We start from the raw sequence: 16,899 nt of genomic DNA, 5'->3' as shown, positions 1-16,899 counted from the left end.
GGGGGGGAAATTGATTTGTCCTGCCTTTTATGTACAGGACATACCTGGGCAATTTTCCATACTGTCAGGTAGATGCCAATGTTGCAACTGTACTGGAATAGCTTGGCTATTTGATTGGAAAATTCTGGAGCACAAATCTTCTGTACTATGCCTGAATATTGTCAGGGCCCATAGCCTTTGCAGTATCCAGTGTCTCCAACTGTCTGTTGATATCACGTGGAGTGAATCGAATTGGTTGAGGACTGGTATCTGTAATACTGGGAACCATTACAGGAGGCTGAGATGGATCATCCACACAGCACTTCTGGCTGAAGATTGCTGCGAACGCTTCAGCCTTATCTTCCATCATGATTGGAATATTTGTATAGCCACCTCCTCCAGTGAGTTTTTTAATTGTCCACCACCATTCACGACTGAATGTGGCAGGTCTGCAGAGCTTAGATCTGATCTGTTGGTTGTGGGATCGCTTAGCTCTGTCTATCACTTGCTGCTAATGCAGTCTGGCATGAAAGTAGTCCTCTTTGGTGGCTCCACTAGGTTGACACCTTATTTCGAGTTATGCCTGGTGCTGTTCCTGGCATGCCCTCTTGCAGACTCCATTGAACCAAGTTTGATCCCCTGCCTTGATTGTAATGGTTGACTGAGGGATATGCCAGGCCATGAGGTTACAGATTTTGCTGGAGTGTAATTCCGGTACTATTGATGGCCCACACCACCACCTGGATGCCCAATCTTGAATTGCTAGATCTGTTCAAAGTCTGTCCCCTTTAGCATGGTGATAGTGCCACACAATACAATGAAGGTTATTCTCAATGTGAAGGCAGGACTTTGTCTCCACAGGAGTGTGTGGTGATCGCTGTTACCGATACTGTCGTGGACAGCTGCATCTGCAGTTGGCACATTGGTAAGAATGAGGTCAAGTGTGTTTTTTCCCACTTGTTGGTTCCCTCACCACCTGCTGCAGATCCAGTCTAGCAACAATGTCCTTTAGGACCTAACCAGTTTGGTCAGTAGTACGGTTGCTGAGCAACTCTTGGTGGTGGGCAGAACAGTTGTTGTATCAGGCAATTATGCACCCAGATAGAAAGCATTCTATGGTGCATCTGTAAAAGTTGGTGAGGGTCCTTTTGGACATGCCGAATTTCCTGAGCTCCAGGACAGGTTGTCATTTATCGTTACTTCTTGGAACTTGATGCTGTCAACCTGTGGTCTGTTGATGTAGATGGGGGCATGTTCTCCTTTCTTTCTAAAGTCAATGATCAGTTCTTTTGTTTTGCCGACATTGAGAGGCTTTTCTCATTGCACCATGACACCAAGCCCTCTTTCTCCTTTTTGTATTCTGACTCATCGTTGTTTGAAATCCAACCTACCACGGTGGTGTCATCAGCAAACTTGAAGATGGTGTTTGTTCAGAATTTGGCTACACAGTCATGGGTGTAGAAGGAGTATGGTAGGGAGCTGAGAAGGCATCCTTGGGGGTCTCCAGTGTTGAGGATTATCGTGGAGGAGGTGCAATTGTCTATCTTCACAGCGGTCTAGTTGCAGAGGGCAGAGCCAAGATCTAGGTCCTGGAGTTTTGAGATCAGTCTGGAGGGGATTATGGTGTTGACAGCTCCGCCTTTGATAAGCAGAAGTCTGAAGTAACTCCTGATTCCCTTACCGATCAAGAACCTATCTTTGTATTAAATACATTCATTCAATGACTTGGCTTTTGCAGCTGTCTGTGGCAATGAGTTCCATAGATCAACCACCCTCTGGTTAAGGAAATTCCTCCCCTTCTCATCTTTAAATGTGATCCCTTCAATTTAAGACTGTGTCCTCTGGTCCTAGTCTTTCATACTAGTGAAAACATCTCAACGTCCACTCTATCCAGGCCTCTCAATATTCGGTAAGTTTAAATGATCCAACCCAATATCCTTCTCAACTCCATTGGGTTCAAACCCAGAGTAATCAACTGCTCCTCATATTACAAACCCTTCTGTCTCCTTCTCTTTAGACAGGACAGTTACAATATTTTCCAGTCCTCTGGGACCCTCCCTGACACCAGTGATTCCTGAAAGATCACCAATGCCACTACAATCTCCTCTGCTATCTCCTTCAGAACTCTGGCATGTAGAGCATCCGATTTCAGGTGGTTTATCCACCTCCAAACCTTTCAGCTTCCCGAGCACCACCTTAGTGATGGCCACTACACTCGCCTCTGCCCCCTGGTTCTCGAAGTTCTGGTATGCCGGTGGTGTTTTCCACCATGAAGGCTGATGCAATGTACTTATTCAGTTCCTCCACCAATTTTTTGTTCCCCATTTCTATTCTCCAGCGGTGCAATGTCCACTCTAGCCTCTATTACTTTTTTTTAAGATATCTTTGCAATCTTGTATGATCAGCTAGCTGACTCTCTCATATTTCATCTTCTACACTCCTCCCCCTGCAACCTTATTGCTTTCTTATTTCTCTTCTGCTAGTTTTTGAAGGCTTCCCAATCCTCTGGCTTCCCACTCATCTTCATTTGCTTTTATGCTCTCACTGACTTCCCTTGTCAACCATGGTTGCCTCATCATCCCCTTAGTATATTACTTCTTCCTTGGGATGAATTTCTGCTGCACCTCCTGAACTACTCCCAGAAACCCCTACATTGCTGTTTCATGATCTTTCCTGCTAGGATCCCCTTCCAATCAACTCTAGAGAAGGGTCTAGACCCGAAACGTCAGCTTTCCTGCTCCTCTGATGCTGTGTTCATCCAGCTCTACACCTTGTTGTCTCAGATTTTCCAGCATTGGCAGTTCCTACTATCTCTGCTCTGAAAATATCTTCTCGTAGACATTCCACAAATTCTTTTTCTTGAGATCTGTTACCAACCTAATTTTCCCAATCCACCTGTATATTGAAGACTCCAACGATTATTGTAAGAGTGGCTGAAACCAAAATGGCAGGATTAGGTTTCTAGCTTTAGATGCCAGTGATTATTATTCTGTGAAATTTATAATGTGTTTTTATGACAGTCCTGAAGTAACCATTTTAAGCAATCATCAAAAATTACTTCTATTTAGATAGCACTTTTAACATCAAGCAATAACAGGTCAGAGACTGGGAATTCTACAATGAGTAACTCCCCCTCAAACCTGCGACCTCTACCTTCTAGAAGGGCAACAGCAATTGATACATGGCAACCTTAGCACATGTAAGTTCTGCTACCAAACACTCACCATCCTAACTTGGAAATATATTGCCATTCCTTCACTGTTGCAGGGTCAAAATCCTGAAACTTTTGCCCTAACAGCATTGTGAGTGCTCCCACACCACACAGATTGTAGCATTTCAAGCAGGCAGCTCATCATCTCACTCTGCAGGCCAATTAGGGATGGATAATAAATACTGGCCAAACCAGCAATGCCCATGAATAAGAAAAAAATGATTAAGCTATGCATTTAAACAGCAGATTGATGAGTTCACAGGAGCTGTTAAATGCTGGTACAAATACAACAAATATTTGTTATTCAAATAAAACAGTATCTGCAGTGTGTTACCAGGAATTCCATGTTTTCTTGGTGTGTCAATTATTAGGACTTTGTCATAGTCCTCCTCATTGTTAACTTTACCTCTCAATTTGATAATCAGTTAATTCATAAATAAACCAGTTTGATTTCTTGTGATTTGTTCAGTCAGCAAATTAATTAAAGATTAATGAGCTGTTCTACCATGTTTTATTTAAGTTTAAATTTCTGTTTGCAGTTTACTGGAATTCTCCCCCCAAATTTTAAAATTGGAGTTCAGACTTCTGATACCCAAACTATTATAAATTGTTAATAACAGTGGGTTCAGTGTTACTCCCGATAGAACACCACTTCCTAACTCTTGATTAACTGGAGTAGGTACACTTAACAGCTACATTCTGATTTCTGTCTTGTAACAGGCTTGCCATCCATCACAGTATGACTGATCCACAAAGTGAACCTGATCAGGCTGTGTGGACTGAAGAGGCAGGCAGCAGAATAGATGGAAAGACCAAGACAGAATTGTTGTGGTGCAGAAAGAGACCAATCTGCCCATTGTATTTGCACTTGGTTAAAGTTGCTGCTACCATACTTCCAGGCTCTAATTATTTGCAGTGGAAAACTTTTCCCTCACCTTGCGTTTGCTTCTTTTGCATGTTACTTTCAAGTTTTGCCCTTTTTGGTTCTCAATCAATTTATGAACAGAAACAGTTTCTCCCTATCTCATGCAAGCAAATCCCTCATGATTTTGAAAACTTCAATCAAATCTCCTTTTAGCATTTTCTTCTGTAATGAAAACAGTCTGAATTTCTTTACATTGTCTTTATAACACGTTCCTGTAAAACTCTTCTGCCCCCTCTCTAATAAGTTCTCATTTTCCTGGAGAGTGGCACCCAGAACTGTACATAATACTCCAATTGACGTCTGACAAGTGCCATACACAAGTTCAGCATAACTTCTAATCTATGTCCGTAATAATAATGCCAGAATACTGCAGGCTTCATTAATGGCTCTCTCTACCCATACTCTCTCCTTTATTGGTTTTGCGCATACATATACCCAGGTCCCTCTGCTGATGCTCTTTAGAGTAGTTACCCATTATTTGCTGTTTCTGAACTTTGTCTGTTATCTATCCACCCCCTCCTCCAACTTGTCAGTCATACAGCATCGAAATAGACTCTCTGGTCCAACCTGACCATGTTTCCACACTGAACTAGACCCATCTGCCTCTGCTTGGCCTGCTTCTCTCCAAACCTTTCCGATTCATGAACTTATTGAAATGTCTTTTACACATTGTAACTGTACCTGCATCCATCACTTTCTCTGGCAGTTGAAATTGTGCCTTGGTCAGCAAGTTCTAGATCATTAACATTGTCAGGAAAAGGAAGGATCTCAATGGCCCTGGGGACCTCCACCACAAACCTTCCTCCTCTTAAAAAAATATTCATTGACCATTCCTCATTATTTTCTATCATTTTGTAACCACTGACAAGTCTTTAATCAGATGAAATCCATCTGGCTTGTACGTGGGCCATTCAGTCCTGACACAGTCCCTCATGAGAGCGCCTAAACAAGTCTGAATATGTTAATGGGACATCAGTTCCCTGGAACATTTAAAATACTTGCCACATTCTAGTTATTTCAAAGGTCTTGCTCCAGTACGATCTTAGTGGTGTTTTCGGGTGGTTGGATAAGGGAATGAATCTGTCCCCATGCGTGGAGATGGTGAACTGCCTCTTCCTAATGTGAGTGCGCCATTGTACAGTGAGTTGCAATGATCACCTGAACTCACTCCCATTGCTGAAAACACATTGATGGTTTCTCATCAATGAGAATACATTGATGGGACATCAGGTCCCCAGAACCTGCATAGCACTTCCCACGGTTTGGGCAGTTAAAAGGCCTATTCCCATGGTAAAACTGCTGAAACACCAGAAAGTTATCTGATGGAATGAATTGTTTCACACACTTGGAATAGCTAAACAGCGTCTCCCCATTGGCAACATTCACTCGAGATGAATGCTATCTTCTCATAATTTGCTGGTGTGTCAGCAGGATGGATAACTGAGTGAATCAGTTCCCACACTCGGCAGCTGAATATATTTCCAGTTTTGTTGAGTAACTTAATCCCTACCCTCGGTCCCCAGGTGTCCAGGGTTTCTCCTGCGTATTGATACTTGTGAACTGGCAGTTGCCTTACAGTTTGAAGATGCTGTGCTATTCAGATTACATTTAATTGGACACTCTGTCGGATCCTGATGTCTTCAGTTTCACAACTGCACATCCTCAGGATGCTGCGACATAGATATATTCATCTCAGACTTTTCAGAACAAAGAAGGTGCGTCTGGCTCACTTGATGCAATTGTTACCGTGGCGACGGCTTTCAATAAAACTTGTTGACCATTTTTTATTATTTAGCCTTTTAGGCCTCTGCCTGTATTCTAGTGCAGCAAAATGAATGACGGAAAAGACCTCTTGTCTTCAATGGCAGGGCTGTTACCCAGCGTTTCCAGCGGTAGAGAAACGCTCCTATCCACACAACAGGAGCACAATGTGCATGCGTAGTGTCGTGCTGTTTATAGAGCATGCGCGGAGACTGTGCGGTTTACGGGTAGACGTCTTTTTTCACAGATCCGCAAACGGTGAGAATGAGGCGGGGCCGAGGGAGTGATGAATTCGGTTAATGAATGGGGAGGGTTCGTAAATGTGTTGCGTAAGCCCCAGACCCCGAAATAGGTTTTCTGGTCCCGTTGTTTGCGCAGAGCGAGGCCGCAGCTCCCAGTGTTAGGCCGGATTCAACGGCCGCCATTTTTACTGGGGGCCAAGTACAGCCGGCGCATGCGCGGCCGCCATGTTTTCTGTGAGCAATTGTCCCAGTGACTGAGATTCCAAGGAGTAGGTTCAGAAAGACCACAACTTGTCCATGAAGCTGCATTAGTCTTTGAGACCCAGTGTCTTATTGATGAAGCAGAGGTGGTGGAGAAGGCAAGAAAGAGGCAGAATATATTGTCCAGTTTCCATGACCTTGTCCCACATCCAGCACCCTGTATCCAATGACAGTTCTGTTCAGTGATGGCTTTTGTAGGAAGATTTTCAGGAAAGAAACTGAAAATTAAACATCATATTAATATGAGATAGTAAGGACTGCAGATGCTGGAGTCAGAGATAACACCGTGTGGAGCTGGAGGAACGCAGTAGGCCAGGCAGCATCAGAGGAGCAGGAAAGTGGACGTTTCGGCTCTGAACCCCTCTTCCATGTTCACATTTACACACTCTCTCTCTCAAACGGTCACACACTAACATTCTCTCATACTACCATCACACTCAGTCATACACACTGACCATGTCCTGCTCATAACTACACGCAAACACATGCACATAATCATGAACACTTACACACACTTATACAACACAAATGAGCAATCTAATATGTACACGTACTTCATGAGAGTGTGAATGAGTGTCTGTCACACTGATACACACTCCTACGTGCAAACATACTCATGTATACGCTGTCTTACGCAGACATGCTCACCCATGTACTCACTCTCTCAAACAGACATGCACACACTCGCAATCACACAGTCTGACAACATCACACAAACTCAGATTCTCATACATTTAAGTATTCACTGTCATACAGTCAAGCTATGCTGTCTGTCTCACTCATGTGCACATGCATGGACAGGCAGTGGGTCCCCTTCCCTGAAGGACATTTGTGAAATCATTGAGTTTTTATGACAACGTAATAAATTTTCATAGTCACTACTTCTGAGTGTCTTTCACAAATCGGATTCAACGAACTCCATTTCACAATTCTTTTACTGTCTTGAACAGTTTTCTTTCTCATACTCACCATTTCCTGATTTAAATTTGTTTTACAGGGACACGTTTATTAGGAAGAATGCCAAACAAACAGCCCATCAAGATTTGACAGTGAATCAATTCATCAAGACTTAAAAGCCCTTTGATTTTCAACGTTTGTCTGTGGGAAAAGGTTTCAAATATCAGTGTGACTGGAAATGCACCAAGACACATATATCGAAGTGAATGTGTTCCAGTGAACTGACTGTGGACAAGTCTTGAACCAGTTACACAGCCTGAATAACATCACACCATTCGCAGTGGGAAGAAACTGTATCGCTGTCCTGTGTATGGGCAAGGAGTCAGCTGATCATCCAATATGGAGAAACGTGAGGACAGCTGCACCGTAGAGAAACCATGGAAATGTGTGGACTGTGGGAAGGGATTCAAATACCCGTCCTTGCTGGAAGCTCACCGACGCATTCACACAGGGGAGAAGCCATATACTTGCTCTGTTTGTGGGAAGGGATTTGCTCGGTCATTTGACCTTCAGAAACATGAAGGCATTCACACTGGGGCGAGGCCATTCATCTGTCCCGAGTGTGGGAAGGGATTCAGCGACTCATCCAACCTGCTAACACACCAGCGAGTTCACACTGGGGAGAGGCCATTCGTCTGCTCTGTGTGTCATAAAGGATTCAGTGATTCATCCAGCCTGTGGAGACACCAGCGAGTTCATACTGGGGAGAGGCCATTCATCTGCCCTGAGTGTGGGAAGGGATTTACTCAATCAGCCCACCTGCTGAGACACCAGCGACTTCACACTCGGGAGAGGCCATTCATCTGCCCTGAGTGTGGGAAGGGATTCAGTGACTCATCCTACCTGCTGACACATCAGCGATTTCACACTGGGGAGAGGCCATTCCCCTGCTCTGAGTGTGGCAAGGCATTCTCACTGTTATCCAACCTCCGGGCCCACCAACTTGTTCACACTAATGAGAGACCTTTCAAATGTTCGCATTGTGAGAAGAGCTATAAATGCAGACATGAAATGATAACACACCAACGCATTCACACTGGGGAGAGGCCATTCCCCTGCACTGAGTGTGGGAAACGATTTGTCAATTCAAAGAACCTTCTGAGACACCAGCGAACACACACTCATGAGAAGTTGTTACCTGCTCCCTCGTGGGAAAGGATTTACTCAGTCATCCCACCTGCTGAGACACCAGTGCATTCACAAGTGACTGCAGGGCAGGCATCAGTTGCTGTTGTTCTTAATAAAAGTTTTCCTCACATCACCTCTGCATCTCTTTCCCAAAACCTTAACTCTAGCTCCCCAGTCCTTGGATCATCACAGAATGGAAACAATGTTTTATTTCTCTACCTCACCTAAAGCTCTCAAAAACTCAATACACTTGAAGCATAGTGACCGGAACTGGACTCTAGTTCTGTCCTAAAGAGAGCTTTTTAAAGGTCAGCATATTTCCCCTGATTTTCTCCTTGATATCTCAATTTATGAAGTTCAAGGTTCCATATGTTTTGCTCACTGCTTTCTCAATGTGTCCTATCATCGGTATAGCGTCCCTCCCTCTCAGCCAGAAACTCTGATGTAAAGTCCCATCTGCTACGGAACTGTGTTAGAGCGGTTTTGTTTTTTTTCTCTTATTTCTTAATTGATTGAACCATGTCCATTGTGATCTGTTTCTGCTGAAGGTAATGAACCGCAGTTCAGTTAAAGGGACCATCAGGTTGGGGGAGTGGACTAATAAACTAGAGTTAATTTGTACAGTAAATTTGTTAACGTGCACAATAGATCTCTGTAGTCACCATTCATTTGTGAAGTGGATTGATTCATTTATAGAATTCTCAAACTCATTAAAAGTAAACTTGCTGACTTGTTCCTTTCAGTCCCACCTTGTGTTGATCTGTGTGAAAATCCTGTGTTCCCTTGTGAAATAAATTTGGGTCTATTGGTTGCAGAAGCCTGTGTCCCATTGTCTAAATGAACTTATGTTGTGGCTGCTGTCAGTTTGAAACTGCAGTTTTGTTTCTGTGTGGATTGTAAGTCTGGGGCCAGTGTGTGTGAAGTAAGGAGGTTGGGGAGGAGAGAGGCAGACAGAGGCAGGCTAAACTGTTGAGCTGCTATTTTCCTCACACTTCTGCCCACCCTGCTTCCAATCTCACAAAGATGCCTCTTGGAGTGCTCCATACATGGAGGAACTGTGCCTCAGGAAGAAAGAGCTGGGAGCTGACTGGATGAGTTTGGATTTGGGCAGAGAGGGGTCTTTGAGTGACATACCTGAAGGTATTTAAAGTAGGCCGTGGCAGCCGCAATTCCTTTCACTGTGTGAACAGAGCGGGAGATAAGTATCAGAGGGTTTCTGTCTGTCTGTGTGTGTGTGAGAGAGTGTGACTACTATTGGAATCTCAATATCAGTTTTGATCCTTTAACCTCCACCACCATCACCTGACCCCCCTCCTGAACCAAACTCCAGGTCTGTCCCTCATTAGAGACAGGAGTGTGAAAAACCATCGAGGGAGTGGAGCCCATGGGAATAGTGACTATTCCCTCCTCAGTCTCTCCATGACTTTCCTTAACTACTGTTTGTCTCTGACTTTTCTTCCCTTTCCTCGTGCTGTCTTAGTCTGTCTCCCTTTCAGTATTTATCTCTCCCTCTCTTTCCCCCCTCAGTTGGTCTGTCTGTCACTTGGTCTCCGTAATCTGTCTCTCCCACTCTAGGTCTCTCTGCTTGTCTGTCATTCTCTCTCCCTTTTTCCGCCTCTCTCTCTGTCTCTCTGTCTCTTTTTTTCTTTCTTTTTTTTCTTTTTGTATTTCTGACTTACCTCTGACTTTGTCTCAGGTCTTTCCTATTCTCTGTTCTTTCTCTTTCTCTTTCTTTCTTTCCCTGTCTTTTTATTCCCCCGTCTATTTCTCCCACCCTATCTCTACCCACCATCTCTTTTCCCTGCTGTCCTTTTTGCCCCGTCTCTGCAGACACCCCCCACCAGGTTTTGCTGCCCCTCCACAAATTATGCACCCTGAAATTTATTCAGACCTCCCCCAAGTTTTGTGTCCTCACCAAATTTTGTAATATTGCTCCCTCTCAAATTTTGTACCCCAAATTTTTCCACACCCCTAAGTTTGGTGGTCCCCCAGTTTCTGTGGCCCCCTCCAATTTTGGAGGCATCCACACATTGTGTCCTCCCTCAAAATTTGCCCCTCCAATTTTTGTAGACCCCTATGTTTTGCATGCACCCATTATGCACCACACACTGCACCTCCCAAAAATTTAATGTGCACCCCAACAAATTCTGGCCCTCCCCAAATATTGTGCTCAACACACCATGTTTTCAACTTCCCCCAATTTAACAAACCCCTACTTTTGCTGTGTCCCCAGCCCAATTTTGCATTCCTGAATTTTTCTGTGCACTCCCCAAATTTGTGCAATTTTTCTCCAAGTTTTGTGCCCCAGCTAAATTTTGCAACTTCAAATATTTCTCTCCCAAGATATTGCATTCCCTCATTTGCAGCACTCCCAGCAAATTATGCAATCCTCCACAGCATCCTCCCATTGATTTTGTGACTCACCCCAGGTTCTGCAGCCCCTCCTCAAATTAAGGGCCTGTCCAAATTATGCACCTCCCTAAATGTTGCATCCGCCCCAATTATGCACCCCCCACACAATTTTGCACCTGATACAATGTGCAGTCCTCCCCCACCAAACATTCTGCAAGCCCTTGCATTCCTATTTTCATGCCCCCAAATTTGCCCCACCCCACATAATGTGCCTCGTTCAAATTTTGCAGCCCCAAAAGTTCCGTGCCCACAGCCTACAAATTCGGCACTCAACCCCTCCCAATTTTTGACCTCCCCAAATATTGTCCCTCCCCCATTTTTGTGCCTGTTCCCAATGTACACCCACCTCACAGCTTAGTCATTTGAGAATGTGTAACATAGACATTGGTATTTAGAAATCTGTCAATGATGGAAAGTGAACTGAAGATCTTATGAGAAAAGGCATTGAAGTGAATGATCAGTGATTGTTTTGAATGTTACAGCAGGCATGACGGACTGAGTGGCTACCTACTCCTCTACATATGATTTTTAAGACTTGATCGGATTATGAGATGGTGAATTTTTTTCCTTCCACATCTCCCAATCTCAAAGGGAATCTCTTTAATGACAATTGACTTCTACCTGACCCATCAAGCTCTTAGCTATAAGCTTGTTTTTTCTCATTTCTTGATTACACACCGTGGAGGTCTTTAAGGCTGAGAGATAGATCAGAATCAGAAAACAAATTCTTGAGCTGCCTCCAAGAAAAAATGTCAAAACTTTTCTGGTAAAACATGATAACTATTGACTCAATTCATCCTCCCAGCTGCAGATCATCTCACACAATTCTAAATTGTTGACATGTTGTCAATACAGATAGTTCATACAAAGGTTTATGGATGGATTTTAAAGATTCTCTTACTCTTTTCAACTGCATCCACATAATGGATATGTTGCAACTTATTCTGGACCTAGTATAATTTAGTTTTGTCTTCCTGACCGTCTGTGGAAAGCCAATCAATGATATATTTGTAATCCCCATTTCAGTAATGAGCCAGAGTGTGGGTGTTGAATTAAAACCAGCTTGGATCAGTTTGAAACATTTTCCTCTTGAGAGGTTGTTTTTACGTTTTACACACAGTTATTAGCTCCGATTATGTCAGGGTCAGAAGTATCCTGCTTCAGGATCTGTGCTGGAGTCACATCCTGGAACAGGCCCGTCTTGCATCCGCAGTTCTTTTGGTTTTCATTCCTGAGCTATGCCTCCAACCCCCTCTCTTGTAACTGACTGAGATTCAGCCAGTCTGTTCAGAACTTGGTGTTGCATTTGATTCTGAGAGGAGCTTCTGATCTCATATCTGTATCATCACTAAGACCATCTGTATCCACTTCATTTGAGCCTGTCTCTATCTTGGTGTAGCTGCTGCTGAAACCCTCATTCATCCTTTCCTTACTTCCAGTTTTGACTAGCTTAATGCTGTGCTCAATCATCTTTCACATTCTCCTCTCTGTAAGCTTGAAGTAATCCAACACTTCACCGTTGGTGCATTGCAACAATTCTCATTCCTCTGTCACTCTTGTGCTCACTGATCTACACTGGCACCCATTCATGCAAGGTCTGGATTTTAAAATTCTCATTCTCATCATCAAGTTTCTCCCATGATTTCTCCTATCTTTTTCTCTGTAATCTCGCAATCCAAGATACATGGGTTGCACCAATTCCAGCCTTTTACACATTCCCAATTTGCATTGCTCAATCGTTGGTGGCTGCACCCTAAGTTGACTCAGCTCCAAGGTCTGGAATTCTCTCCCTACATCTCACTTTCCACCTTGGAACCGAGATAACAAGGTGTAGAGCTGGATGAACACAGCAGGCCAAGCAGCATCCAAGGAGCAGGAAGGCTGACGTTTCGGGCCTAGACTCTTCTTCAGAAATGGGGAAGGGGAAGGGGGTTCTGAAATAAATAGGGAGAGAGGGGGAGGCAGATAGAAGATGGATAGAGGAGAAGATAGGTGGAAAGGAGACAGACAGGTCAAAGAGGTGGGGATGGAGCCAGTGTAGGTGGGGAGTTGGGGAGGGGATTGGTCAGTCCAGGGAGGACGGAAAGGTCAAGGGGGCGGGATGAGGTTAGTAGGTAGGAGAGGGGGGTGGGGCTTGAGATGGGAAGAGGGGATAGGTGGGAGGAAGGACAGGTTAGGGAGGTGGGGACAATCTGGGCTGGTTTTGGTATGCAGTAGGGGGAGGGGAGATTTTGAAGCTTGTGAAGTCCACATTGATACCATTGGGCTGCAGGGTTCCCAGAGGAATATGAGGTGCTGTTCCTGCGACTTTCGGGTGGCATCATTGTGGCACTGCAGGAGGCCCAGGATGGACATGTCGTCTGAGGAATGGGAGGGGGGCGTTGAAATGGTTCGCGACTGGGAGGTGTAGTTGTTTAGTGCGAACTGAGCGTGGGGACCGCTTTGCAGAACACCTAAGCCTCCCCTTGGTTTCCCCGATGTAGAGGAGGCCACAACGGGAACAGCGGATACAGTATACCACATTAGCAGAGGTGCAGGCGAACGTCTGCTTGATGTGGAAAGTCTTCTTGGGGCTTGGGATGGGGGTGAGGGGGGAGGTGCCGCACTTCCTGTGGTTGCAGGGAAAAGTGCCGGGTGTGGTGGGACTGGAGGGGAGTGTGGAGCGGACAAGGGAGTCCCAAAGAGAGTGGCCCCTCTGAAAAGCAGATAAGGGTGGGGAGGGAAAGATGTCTTTGATGGTGGGGTCGGATTGCAGATGGCAGAAGTGTCGGAGGATGATGCGTTGGATCCGGAGGTTGGTGGGGTGGTACGTGAGGATGAGGGGGATTCTGTGTTGGTTGTTATTGCGGGGAGGGGGTGTGAGGGATGAGTTGCGGGAGACACGGTCGAGGGCGTTCTCGACCACTGAGGGGGGGAAGTTACGGTCCTTGAAAAACGAGGACATCTGAGATGTATGGGAGCCTCATCCTGGGAGCAGATGCAGCGGAGGTGAAGGAATTGGGAATAGGGGATGGTATTTTTGCAAGAAGGTGGGTGAGAGGAGGTGTATTCTCGGTAGTTGTGGGAGTCGGTGGGCTTGAAATGGACACTCATCAATGTAGCGGAGGAAGAGGTGGGGTTTATGGCCAGTGTAGCTACGGAAGAGGGATTGTTCCATATTACCTACAAAGAGGCAGGCATAGCTTGGGCCCATGTGGGTACGCATGGCCACCCCCTTTGTCTGTAGGAAGTGGGAGGAATTGAAAGAGAAGTTGTTGAGGGTGAGGACGAGTTCGGCTAAGCAGATGAGGGTGTCAGTGGAGGGGGCCTGGTCGGGCCTGTGGGACAGGAAGAAGCGGAGGGCCTTTAGGCCATCTGCATGGGGAATGCAGGTGTATAGGGACTGGACGTCCATGGTAAAGATGAGGTGTTGGGGACCGGGGAATTGGAAGTTTTGGAGGAGGTGGAGGGCATGGGTGGTGTCACAGACGTAGGTGGGGAGTTTCTGGACGAAGGGGGAGAAAATGGAGTCCAGATAGTTGGAGATCAGTTCGGTGGGGCAGAGGCAGGAGCAGGCGGAGACAATGGGTCGACCAGGGCAGTCAGGTTTGTGGATTTTGGGAAGGAGATAGAGGTGGGCGGTGCGGGATTGGGGAACGATGAGGTTGGAGGCTCTGGGTGGGAGGTCACCTGAAGTGATGAGGTTGTGGACAGTTTGGGAGATGATGGTTTGGTGGTCGGGGGTGGGGTCATGATCAAGGGGGCGGTAGGAGGAGGTGTCGGAAGGTGTCCACCTTGAAACCTACTTCTTTGCCGAAGTGTTTGGTCATCTGCCCCGACATCACCTTATGTGATCTCTATGTGAGAACTTATTTTACCTCCTTCCTATGGAGTGCACTGGGATATTTGTTTACATGTCAAAGGCTGTATGTAATTCCAAGTTATTGTAGTTGCTGACTGCACCTGTGGCCGCCTCCTTTACAGCAACATTGATTTTTCCATGACAGTCTGTCTTTTGTTTATTGTTCAGAGTTTTCTATAGACCCCACAATAGCAACAGAGACATAGAGGAACAGATTGAGAGGCAGATTTTAGAAAGGTGCAGAAGTAATAGGGTTGTTGTCATGGGTGACTTCAACTTCCCTAATATTGACTGGAACCTCCATAGTGCAAATCGTTTGGATGGAGCAAATTTTGCCAGGTGTGTCCAGGAAGGATGCCTGACTCTATATGTAGATCGGCCGACTAGAGGGGAGGCCATATTGGATTTGGTGCTCGGCAATGAACCAGGCCAGGTGTCAGATCTCTCAGTGGGAGAGCATTTTGGTGATAGTGATCACAACTTCCTGACATTTACTATAGTCATAGAGATGGATAGGAGCAGACAGTATGGGAAAGTATTTAATTGGGGGAGGGGGAATTACAATGCTATTAGGCAGGAACTGTGGAGCATAAGTTGGGAACAGATGTTCTCAGGGAAATGCACAACAGAAATATCGAGGTTGTTTAGGGAGCACTTGCTGCGAGTGCTGGATAGGTTTCCCCCACTGAGGCAAGGAAGCGATGGTAAGGTGAAGGAACCTTGGAATGACAAGACATGTGGAACATCTAGTCAAGAGGAAGAAGGAAGCTTACTTAAGGTTGAGGAAGCAAGGATCGGACAGGGCTCTAGATGGTTACCAGGTAGCCAGGAAGGAACTGAAGAATGGACTTCGGAGAGCTAGAAGGGGGCATGAAAAAGCCTTGGTGGGTAGGATTAAGGAAAACTCCAAGGCATTCTATACTTGTGAGGAACAAGAGGATGGCCAGACTGAGAATAGGGCCGATCAGGGATAATGGAGGGAACTTGTGCCTGGAGTCAGAAGAGGTAAGGAAGGTCTTTAATCAATACTTTTGTTTCAGTATTCACTAGTGAGAGGGACCTTGTCCTTTGTGAGGACAGCATGAAATAGGCTGATATGCTCGAACAAGTTGCTGTTAGGAAGGAGGATGTGCTAGAAATTTTGAAAAACATGAGGATAGAGAAGTCCCCTGGGCCAGATGGATATACCCAAGGTTACTATGGGAAGCAAGAAAAGAGATTGCTGCGCCTTTGTCAATGATCTTTGCGTCCTCACTGTCCGCTGGAGTAGTACCAGATGATTGGAGGATGGCAAATGTCATTCCCTTGTTCAAGAAAGGGAATAGGGATAACCCTGGGAATTACAGACCAGTCAGTCTTTCTTCTGTGGTGGACAAATTATTGGAGAAGATTGTGACAGACAGTAATTATGATTATTTGGAAAAGCATAGTTTGATTAGAGATAATCAGCATGGTTTTGTAGGGGGTAGGTCATGCCTCACAAGCCTTATTGAATTCTTTGAGGATGTGACAAAACACATTGAAGGTAGACCAGTGGATGTGGTTTATACGGATTTTAGCAAGGCATTTGACGAAGATCCCCATGGTAGGCTCATTCAGAAAGTAAGGAGGCATGGAATTCTGGGAAATTTGGGTGTCTGGATACAGAACTTGCTGTCCAATATAAGACAGAGGGTGGTAGTAGATGGAAAGTATTCAGCTTGGAGCTTGGTGACTAGTGGGGTTCGGCAAGGATCTGTTCTGGGACCTCTGCTCTTTCTGATCTTTATAAATGACTTGGATAAGGAAGTGGAAGGGTGGGTTAGTAAGTTTGCCAATTATATGAAGGTTGGTGGACTTCTGGATAGTGTGGAGGGCTGTTGTAGGTTGCAACGGGACGTTGACAGGATGCAGAGCTGGGCAAAGAAGTGGCAGATGGAATTCAACCCAGAAAAGTACGAAGTGATTCATTTTTGAAGGTGAAATGTGAATGCAGAATACAGGGTTAATGGCAGGATTCTTGGCAGTGTGGAGGAACAGAGGGATCTTGGGGTCCACATCCATAGATCCCTCAAAGTTGCCACCCAAGTTGATAGGGTTGTTTTTAAAAAAAAAAAGGGTATGGTGTGTTGGCTTTCGTTGGCAGAGGGATTAAGTTTAAGAGCCGTGAGGTTACGCTGCAGCTCTATAAAACTCTGGTTAA

At 45.3% G+C, this 16,899-nt stretch overlaps 1 protein-coding gene across 4 annotated transcripts in view; it reads left to right on the top strand.

Moving 5' to 3' along the window:
- LOC109917788 (zinc finger protein 239-like) overlaps nt 1-9,305 on the top strand; it is a 15,478-nt gene extending 6,173 nt beyond the window's left edge. For 2 of the 4 annotated variants that reach the window (XM_048619489.1, XM_048619490.1), the window contains exon 2: nt 7,377-9,275. In XM_048619489.1, the coding sequence (XP_048475446.1) occupies nt 7,676-8,692 (1,017 nt within the window). In that variant the 5' untranslated portion in view covers nt 7,377-7,675 and the 3' untranslated portion in view covers nt 8,693-9,275. Of the gene's footprint in view, nt 1-5,686; nt 5,831-6,080; nt 6,135-7,376 lie in introns of those variants that run through there. The other 2 variants (XM_048619491.1, XM_048619488.1) reach the window with 2 other exon arrangements.
- The last annotated feature ends 7,594 nt before the right edge of the window (nt 9,306-16,899 follow it).

Source organism: Rhincodon typus, chromosome 43, assembly GCF_021869965.1.
Source record: "Rhincodon typus isolate 14 chromosome 43, sRhiTyp1.1, whole genome shotgun sequence".
Lineage (NCBI taxonomy): Eukaryota > Metazoa > Chordata > Chondrichthyes > Orectolobiformes > Rhincodontidae > Rhincodon > Rhincodon typus.
The sequence above is the reverse complement of the archived record's forward strand: the minus strand, read 5'-3'. Positions and strand labels throughout refer to the sequence as shown.